At 35.3% G+C, this 10,804-nt stretch overlaps 1 protein-coding gene across 1 annotated transcript; it reads left to right on the forward strand.

Annotated features, from left to right (window-relative positions):
- Positions 1-2,444: 2,444 nt before the first annotated feature.
- LOC149791973 (DAZ-associated protein 2-like) lies at positions 2,445-10,522 on the forward strand. Its single transcript, XM_089969308.1, has 3 exons — positions 2,445-2,550; positions 7,383-7,487; positions 9,932-10,522. The coding sequence occupies exons 1-3, from the start codon at positions 2,452-2,454 to the stop codon at positions 10,058-10,060; spliced, it is 333 nt and encodes a 110-aa protein (XP_089825434.1). The 5' UTR covers positions 2,445-2,451; the 3' UTR covers positions 10,061-10,522.
- The last annotated feature ends 282 nt before the right edge of the window (positions 10,523-10,804 follow it).

Consider the following 10,804-nt stretch of genomic DNA (forward strand, 5'->3'; position numbering starts at 1 on the left):
AAATATACAAACAACATACTAAAAAGGAAAGACACACACGTAAAATCCTAGAACTTTAGGTACTAATGGGTTCGTCAAATGACGTAATTCTGAGACGGACCACACCAATAAAGCAATAACTCCGGGATAGCCACTCGTAAATTGGCGGGAAAACTTAGGAAATTCTAAGGAAAGACAAAGCTTCGTAAAGGTCAATGACTTATTTGTTCGATTGTTGCAGAATATTACGGCATTGTAATTGTAATTATGTGCAGTATGTATACTTCATTACTAGAATCATTAGTACGTAGAATTACCACACGTAGTGTTTAATTTACATGCGTATTTGAGAAATGAGCTATGATTATGTAAAGAATTATGTAGATTGCTAGCTCGTGGTTAGAATTAATATTGTAATTCGCTATTTTGTTACTTCGTAGTAAACTAGTTTATTTTATTCATGTGATATTCTAGATTTTGCAACTGTTAAATTGAATTGTAACTTTGGAAAATGGTTGCAGTGTGTAAAATTAGTTAATATGGATATTTGAATATTTGTGTACAAGTAAATCTAGAAAATACAAATATACATGAGAGATTATCCCGAAATCTAAATATAATGACAGTTATACGTGACCATGATGCTAACATTGATACTAATTTAGTTCCCCTTCTTCACGATTATTTGCTTACAAGAGGTATTAATAATACCTCGTAAACACGGAAATATAATCTTTGTTACGGGTCAACATTTCGGACGAAGCTGCTGTGGCAATAGCAACTCTAAACCCGATTGGAATAATCGCATTAAAAATATACCAAAAGAAATATTTATTCCATGAACAAAAAACCTTTCTAAAGGTAATAATCCATTATCAAGTCGAAAGATCTAAAGGGATCCAAATCTAGTAAATAACGTTATCGAATGAACGAATCTAGATTGTTTCCATCTAGTTGTTTCTTATACCGTGCAACGAAAATGACAGGACCTGTGTTCAAGTGATTTTTTAAATTATATCGAAGAAGTCATAATACAATGGCAGATTCCTGATTCTCTACAATAGTTTCCAACATATTCCTTGACAGTGTATTGAATTCGATCATAGTCAATTATTTCCTTGAGGTGTGCATGTCTATGTCTTAGTTAAATATTCAATAAGCCTTGTCGATACAGGTACATGTAGTTCTGACTTTGTGCAAACAACACATACTTCTTATCTTGGCACATCATACATTTCCAGATCGTCATTATTCCTATAGGTTAAACATTCAAACCAAGTTTCATCATGTTATAATGTTATAGTTATTCGTGATGTGTTTCATATTTCATATTTCGGAAGGCCTTCGTACTCATTCTATGTGGCCGAGTTACTTCGGATCTTCATGGAGAAACATGACAGCAGTTTCAGTTTATGTTGCTCCGCATTAAGTCAGTGACGCTGAACCATATGTACTCACTGTTACAGATCACTGCCATCTCACCACTGTCTGCATGGGTTTGAGTCTTGGGCTCGGCCATTTGGGTACATGAGAAAGCTTGCCAGTAGCTTCTTATGTGTCAGTAGTTCTTTCTGGGGTTTTCCCAGGTTCTTCCTCCACCATTTATACTGGCTGCCATGTGTAGCCTATCTTGTGCTGAAAAATGGCATTAAACCTTATAACAGCAACAAGACTGTTTGAAAATGTGTAAAGTTTTTTCATAGCATTACATTTAAACTTTTGGCTGCTATGACAGGAAAGGAAATCTGATCTCTGCAAAAGGTGTGCCTTTGATACCGGTTTTGTTTTTAAAAACTTTGTTGGTGGTTTAAAAACGTGGCTGGTTAAGTCATGTGATTGAATGATGAAGGTGATATTTGAGGCAGATTCAGTTGTAGTTAGTCTGTTTTGCTGTATGTCTCTCTATGTAATAATCTTTTTTTTCTTCGGGGCTCCGAATTGTGGAGTGGTCTAAAGCACTTAACATTATGGATAGCTGCCATCCATTTCACCTGTCTGCGTGGGTTCGAGTCACGGGCTCGGCCAATATGGGTATGTGAGAAAGATTGCCAGTAACTTCTCTTGGGTTGGTGGTACTTTCTGGGGTTTTCTTGGGTTCTTCCTCCACCATTTATACTGGCCGCCATGTATAGCCTATCTTGTGCTGAAAATGGTGTTAAACCATACAACATTTTTTTATATGCAGTAGTTTGTCTCTTGAGAGGCCATCTCATCATCATTGGAAACTTGCCATCACAAATGGTCTGGCACATGATGGTGGGGGGATTGTAAAACAAAATGTGTTATTTTGGTGTTATGAATGGTGACCTCTGATCATAAGTGGCCTCTTTAGAGAGGTGCCTTTCAAGAGGGGTAGTACTGTACGTGTATCAAATACATTTAAAAATAATTTGTAATGAGTATTATTTAGTGAATAATGATCATTATTATGTGAATATTCTTGAAACATTTTCTTTCCCAGGGATGCCATTAATGGCTCAACCCATGACTGGTGCACCACCAATGTATGGAGCCGCATATCAAGCATATGCCAGCATTCCCCCTCAAGGACCCCCTCCTCCATATACAGCGGTAAGAAATCAACATAAAGGTTACATTTTGGGAGTAGTTGGTTGCATTACATGGCAACAATCTGATGTGCACATTTATCACCTTTTGCTGCCTGTGATGAGATTTCCTAGTTTTTCACATAATTAGACAATTCAACAAGCACAATGTCCCACACATAAAATACCCTTTGTATTGATTGATAAGCATGATGTCCCACACATAAATTAAAATACCCTTTGTATTGATTGATAAGCATGAGGTCTCACACATAAAATACTCTTTGTATTGATCGATAAGCATGATGTCACACACATAAATTAAGATACCCTTTGTATTGATTGATAAGCATGATGTCACACACATAAAATACCCTTTGTATTGATTGATAAGCATGATGTCACACACATAAATTAAGATACCCTTTGTATTGATTGATAAGCATGATGTCACACACATAAAATACTCTTGGTATTGATCGATAAGTATGATGTCCCACACATAAAATACTCTTTGTATTGATTGATAAGCAAGATGTCACACACATAAAATACCCTTTGTATTGATCGATAAGCATGATGTCACACACATAAAATACTCTTTGTATTGATCGATAAGCATGATGTCACACACATAAAATACTCTTTGTATTGATTGATAAGCATGATGTCACACACATAAAATACTCTTTGTATTGATTGATGAGCATGATGTCCCACACAAATTAAAATACCCTTTGTATTGATTGATGTCCCACAGATAAAACACCCTTTCTGTTGATCGATAAGCATGATGTCCCACACACAAATTAAAATACCCTTTGTATTGATTTATAAGCATGATGTCCCACACATACAATATCCTTTGTGTTGATCGATAAGAATGTCACACACATAAAATACCTTTTGTATTGATCGATAAGCACGGTGTCCCACACATAAATTAAAATACCCTTTGTATTGATTGATAAGCATGATGTCCCACACATAAATTTAAATACCATTTATATTGATTGATAAGCATGCTGTCTCACACATAAATTAAAATACCTTTTGTATTGGTCGATAATCATGATGTCCCACACATAAAATACCCTTTGTATTGATCGATAAGCATGATGTCCCACACATAAAATACTCTTTGTATTGATTGATAAGCATGATGTCTCACACATAAATTAAAATACCCATTGTATTGATTCATAAGCACAGTGTCACACACATAAAATACCCTTTGTATTGATCGATAAGCACAGTGTCCCACATAAATTAAAATACCCTTTGTATTGATTGATAAGCATGATGTCCCACATAAATTAAAACACCCTTTGTACTGGTCGATAAGCACATTGTCACACATAAATTAAAATACCCTTTATATTGATCGGTAAGCATGATGTCCCACACATAAAATACCCTTTGTATTGATTGATAAGTACAGTGTCACACACATAAAATACCCTTTGTATTGATCGATAAGCACGGTGTCCCACACATAAATTAAAATACCCTTTGTAATGATTGATAAGCACGATGTCCCACACATAAATTATGATACCCTTTGTATTGATTGGTAAGCATGATGTCCCACACATAAAATACCCTTTATATTGATTGATAAGCATGATGTCTCGCACATAAATTAAAATACCCCTTGTATTAATCGATAAGCACAATGTCACACACATAAAATACTCTTTGTATTGATTGATAAACTTGATGTCCCACACATAAATTAAAATTCCCTTTGTATTGATTGATAAGCATGCTGTCCCAAGCATAAATTAAAATACCCTTTGTACTGATTGATAAACACAATGTCACACACAAATTAAGATACCCTTTGTATTGATCGATAAGCGACTGTTTGAAAGAAAAACTTTGAACTTTCGTATGGCATGAAAGGTCATGCTGTGCCTCAGTGGTGTCAAATTTTTACCTGTACTCACATTAATCAGTGAAGCAGTTTTATGTATATTCATGAATAACAAGGCTGCCATAGGTGATAAAGGAGAATAGTGGATCATTGCCCATGGCTTGTGTCACTGGTTGCTGGCATTTTACAGTTATTGTATATTATCAGAATTGAAGTAGTGCATAATTTGTTGATGTTTGTCAGCACAGCCATACACAAGGTCATTCAGTGTAGAGGCAGTTGCAGCCAAGTCAAGCCAGGTCATTCAGATAGTAATTAATAATCCTGCACCATTTCAGATCTGCCAACTCTTACGATTTTGATGCAAGTCTTATGTAAATTACCCTTAAAATACGGACTTAAGGCATAAAAGCAAAAACTACGGGAAAATGATCATTGCCGAAAAATCTGGAAAATTTGTTCATCGGGGTTTTATTTAGATCTGGGTTTTATATTAGAAGTAGTGAAATTGGTCAGGGAACGAGACTAACTTTACAGCAGCACATCAGACGCTTTAAACTACACCTATTTGTTCATGCGAAGCATCTGCATGATCATAGAATTTTCTTCAAAATGGCGTCATGCAAGTGATTCATGTTTAAGACGAAAGGGAAAATAAGCCCCTTGAAAAGTGTTATTAATAAACATAGGAAAATAAAAAGGAATATTCACATTCTTCTGAATACAAGCTGGAAATGATATCACATGCCAATGTGAGTATGTCAAGTTAAGAGACAACAACACGCCATTGAGCTGCATAGGGTTTGGAACTAGAATGGTTTGAGCATCCACCTCAGATGCATGAGGTTTGGGGTTCAAACCACGGCAAAGTCATACCAAAGACTTATAAAATGGTACTAATTGCTGCCTCACTTGGCACTCAGCATTAAGAGGTTATGTTAGGACTGGTCAGCCTGGTGTCAGGATAATGTGACTGGGTGAGACATCATGCTACATGTCTGCGGCATTATGTCCCAGTGCTAGATAACTGTCATGTGTACACATCATAGCGATATGACTTAAAAATTGTTAAAGCTGTGTTAAAAGTCCAAAGCACACACACACAAACACACACACACACACACACACACACACACACAGCATTTTTTATATATCAGATGAGTGAGATTCTCAAGTTAAAGTCCTTCAGTTCAGCTGAAGTGTACTCATTACTAGAAGCCATATTTCTGTACAGAAATGTAAGCTTGTACTGGAGAGATCTCTCAATGAGATAATCTTGCATCTGATTGCCTGGGCATGTGAAAACTGGTGACTGGACTTCTGGTTCAGATTTTTATTAGATTTGGTATATAAGCTTATATCATAACAGGTTCTGTGCGTTTGTAATTTTTTAAAAACATATCTCTAGAGAGAAAGTAATTTTAAAGTGATGGAAGAAAATTTTAAGTTCATTGTAATATAATACATGTTTAAAAGTTTATTTCCAAATGCCATGTTCACAGGGAGCCCCTCCAAAATTTTCCAAATCGGGCCCCAAGTGTGCTAAGGCCGTTCCCGCCTACTGTGTTGATATTTTTAAACAATGTGGTAACGCCTGCTGTGTTGAAATGTTTAAACCATGTGGTAACGCCTGCTGTGTTGAAATTTTTAAACCACGTGGTAACGCCTGCTCTGTTGATATTTTTAAACCATGTGGTAACGCCTGCTGTGTTGAAATTTTTAAACCATGTGGTAACGCCTGCTGTGTTGATATTTTTAAACCATGTGGTAACGCCTGCTGTGTTGAAATTTAACTTCTTCATCTTCTATATTTTATCTATAAAAAAATTATTTTTATTTTCTTAATTTTATTTCATATACACTTAATGTAAGAACTACATAATTATGTAGATGTCTTGTAGGGTTTCAGAGTTATTGGACATACTGGAAGATAGAATTTTTTGGTTTTGCACACTGCTAGCCAGGTTCCCTGATAGCTATTGCACTTCAGGTATGATTGATTTGTGATTTGTTCATAGTTCACTGCATGGAAATTACAATACACGTTGGTTCAGAGATGTTGCCAGGCCATGGGATAATGGATTTCTTGCAAAAATGATGAAGAGACATGCACTTTATAGAACACATAAGAAAAAGAATCCATTAAGATAAAATTGATGTCTTTTGATCATGATTTCATTCCCTTACATACTTATAGAAATTATTGTTTGAGTAGAAGGCGCCTTGTGATCTAGACCTGCTTAAGCTGTTGAGGTGTTGCAATTGCTATTAGAGAAATAACTAAAGCACAACAGCTGTGAATTATGTTGAAACAAAAGAGAACTGATTTCTTTAGGAAAGTTGGTGAGATGGAAAGATCGTCAACTAGTAAGGAGGAAAGATCTGATCATTTGACATTAACTGAGCGTGGTAATACAGTGAAAAGTTGGCACCTTGCTAGATGTGACTAAAATATCATTGTGAAAACCTGAAACTATTTAGACTGTAACAATTAAAAGGTGATTTTGGAAGCAAAATTTACACTACTCATAGGAATAGGCTAACCGTGCTCCTTTCAAACTGTCACTCTAGGAAGAAAATGTCAGAATATCGAAGAAGAAAGAAACTCTGTTTGTATATATATGTATGTATATTTCATTCGCAGATGTTCTGACATTTTTTAGCTACACTGATGGAGTTTCAGACACTTGTGGCCTAACACTTGAAGCAGTAAATAAACTGATAACTAAGACAGCTAACATTGTGTCTGCCCAATAATAATCTTTCGTTTTCAAAGGCTTTTTAAAGAGGAGTCATATGAGTCAAAGATTATTATATGCTCATTTTTTTTCTCTGTTAACTTTGCATTGTCAGAATCGTTCAATATTTTATGATACTGAACACACGCAACTTCATATTGCACTCATAAAGGAACTACTTTCTATTCTATATATCAGATGCTTGTCCTTAACCAGTCACGACTCATCTGTTGTTAGTTTCAGTGTGCCCAGCAAGCAATACCTCCCCAGCAGCAACACATTATGATGGCACGCAATGCTTTTGATGCAGGTGCTCGGTTTGATGGCATTGCACAACCCAGGATACCTGTGAGTTGTGATCTGTAATAAATATTTTGTAAGTAAGATCTGACATCTGTCAGCATGAAAATCATAGTATGCAGCATGATGATCACACTATGCAGCATGATGATCACACTATGCAGCATGATGATCACGGTATGCAGCATGATGATCTTGGTGTGCAGCATATTAATCACAATATGCAGCATTATAATCACAATATGCAACATGATCATGGTGTGCAGCATAATAATCACAGTATGCAGCATGATGATCATAGTATGCAGCATGATCATGGTAATCACAGTATGCAGCATGATAACAATATGCAGCTTGATGATCATGGTATGCAGCATGATAATCAAAGTATGCAACATGATCATGATTTGATGCATCATAATCACAGTATGCAACATGATGATTGACAGATGCAGCATGATCATCATGGTATGCAGCATGATAATCAGAGTATGCAACATGATGATCATGGTGTGCAGCATGATAATCACAATATGCATCATGATAACCATGGTATGCATCATGATAATCATGGTATGCCGCAAGAGATGCAATCATTTTAGATATAATGATTGCACCGTGATATTAAAAATCGAACAATATTAGGGTCAATTTGGCAGGGTTAGCTCAATGTATGTATCGTTTGTACTATAAGAGTTATCTTCCCATTAGCTATGTTGTGAGTTAAGCATTCTTTCCATATGAATGGTTGAACAAAGGGTAGCCAATTTACCCCAAAAAAGTGAGATGTAACAAGACATTAGGCATTTAAGTAATGAGATATTGAACCCAGTACAGGTACTCCCCGAGATACATAAGGGTTACATTCCTGGGGCCTCTATGTATGTCATTTTTTCTGTAAGTTGAGTTTTACAAGGCTACATATGGCTTTGACATTATGGTGAAGGGCAACTTTGATGAAACTTTAACATCATGATAAATGTAATAATAATGATTTGCACATAAACACGATGGGAGAAGCGGAACTATATACTGTGTGTGCACTTGAAGATTGAGAAAACGCAGTTGGTGCACATATTTTTGGTTCATTGCCTATCTGCAAGTTTACGTATGTCACAGTTTACGTATCTCTTTTTTCATCCATCAATCTGTCCATTTGTCTGTCCAGTCATGTATCTCGTAAACAGTATACCGCTACATTCCTTGCACATATTTGGATGCCATTTGGTAGATGAATTTCTTGTCGCATATAGATGCCTTTATACATTTTTGTCTTGTCAAGTCCAATTATAACATTATTGCCCTTTGTCCATCAATATCATATCTACACTACATCAGATCTTATATCCAGCTCGGGATATTATGGTGCAAAAATATGGTGGATGCATTTTCTCAAGACTTATAGTGCCTTTCATGGGTTATTTAAGAAACTAGGATTGACCAAGATATTTTGAATGCATGGATATATTTTTTAATTTGCAAAATTTTGACAAGTCGTACTGGCAGTCAAAATCCAAGGTGGTCCAAATAGTTGCAGTATGGTTGATACATTTTCTCAAGATCTTTTTATGCCTTTCATGGGTTTTGTCATGTCAGCTCTATCTTGGATAGAGTTATGACCCTTGTTAATTAACATGCTATCCTAATATGATCTTATCATAGTAACCAGTATAGCTCAGGATCAATTTGGAATAGTAAAATACCAATGAATTTTAAGTAATGGGGTTGGCAGTGTTCCCTGAGTGGGGTAACGGGGGGCAATATAAAGTAGCCAGTCGCTGTGTCAGATTTAGGAGGGTAAATTACTGACTTTATAAGGTTTTGTCTTGTCAGGTCCATTTATTATGGAGTTATTGCCCTTTATTCATCAGTATTTATGTCTACACTACAGCAGATCTTATATTCAACTTAGCTCAGAAAGTATTCCAGATATTATGGTGGATACATTTTCACAAGACCTTTATGTGCCTTTCATGGGTTATTTAAGAAACTAGGATTGACCGAGAAGTTGTGAATGCATTGATGTATTTTTTAACTTGTAATATTTTGGCCAGTCCTACAGGCAATCCAGTTGTAGAAACAGCCAAGGTGGTCCAAATGGATTAGGGTTTCTAATTTTATGGAGAAATTTCCAACTACCAATATGTATGACTTTTTTTGTAAATTACTGCACTGAGATATATTTGATGCATGTTCTTGTTTAGGACATTACGATTGCTTTTATATGAATGTGCCTTTTCAAAATACCATTTCTTTATAAATGGAATAGAACCAAGTCATGAGATATATGGATTTGTCAGATTGTAAGGGAAAAGAGAAAATAAAGAAGTATTATTTATGCTACAGATTTCTAAGTCATTTGTTGAAGTTAACTTCTCTTACACTTGCTTATGAATGACCTTTAAAAAGATAATGTATAAATTTGGTGAAAATGAAAGAAGAATAAAATTATAATGTATAAATTTAGTATTGACTTCTAAAATTATTTTCAGCCACCTCCACCAGGTGTTGCTCCCAATGCAGCTCAGCTTGCTGTAATGCAGGGTCACACTGTGGTAGGAACTCAACAAAGTGCAGACTGGTTCACTGGAGTAAAGGGAGGTGGCTATACCTGGTGGTAACTTGATAAAGAACCAGTCCAAGTTTACAAAGAGTTACAGCAACAGACTATCGATACCTGTAGTTAAGTAACCATTTGATGAAAACAGAGGCTTCCTAAGTATGAAATGGTTGTAGATTTATGGAAAGAACTACTGAAAATTTCTGCAAAGATGAGATTTTTTCATTATAGTAGGAAAATATCCTTTAATAAAAAAACTATGATTATTTCGTTTGAAAATTACACATTATTACAAAAACATGTCTCACAATTCAGAACATGTAGATGTTTAAATTTAGTTAACTTTTGTAGCCAAGAGTTATTATATCATACATCCATGACATGTTCAGGAAATAAATGAACAGATGTAGCGACCCATGTAATTGATTGTTTATCAATGTGTTGACAATCATACTACCATGGCAAATTTTCCTGCTGACATGTGAAATTGTGATTGTAAATGAAATCATATTTTTAATAACTGATGCCATGTATTTTTCAATCAACATACTTGGGACATGAGGATGAAATATTTTATATTGTGCTACATGATTAAGAAAGTTTTGTTTACTAACTAGACTCTCATGCTAACATGCTGACTTTCTCCTTCATTACCTTGAACCAATAAAGGTGTCTTTACTTTTACTTCAGCCTTTTTTCCTAATTGTGATATACAGATGCTATGCAAGTTTGGCACTTAACCTTTTGGACGACAATTTTTACATCTTAAAATCATATTGTGCAAAAATTTCAAAAATAGTTTAGA

Source organism: Sinohyriopsis cumingii, chromosome 9, assembly GCF_028554795.1.
Source record: "Sinohyriopsis cumingii isolate HCF-2022 chromosome 9, ASM2855479v2, whole genome shotgun sequence".
NCBI lineage: Eukaryota > Metazoa > Mollusca > Bivalvia > Unionida > Unionidae > Sinohyriopsis > Sinohyriopsis cumingii.

Coding starts and splice junctions, on each gene's coding strand:
- LOC149791973 (XM_089969308.1), top strand. CDS start 2,452: ATGGCTCAACCCATGACTGGTGCACCACCAATGTATGGAGCCGCATAT. Junction 2,551..7,382: donor CCCCTCCTCCATATACAGCG/GTAAGAAATCAA, acceptor TGTTAGTTTCAG/TGTGCCCAGCAAGCAATACC. Junction 7,488..9,931: donor TTGCACAACCCAGGATACCT/GTGAGTTGTGAT, acceptor AATTATTTTCAG/CCACCTCCACCAGGTGTTGC.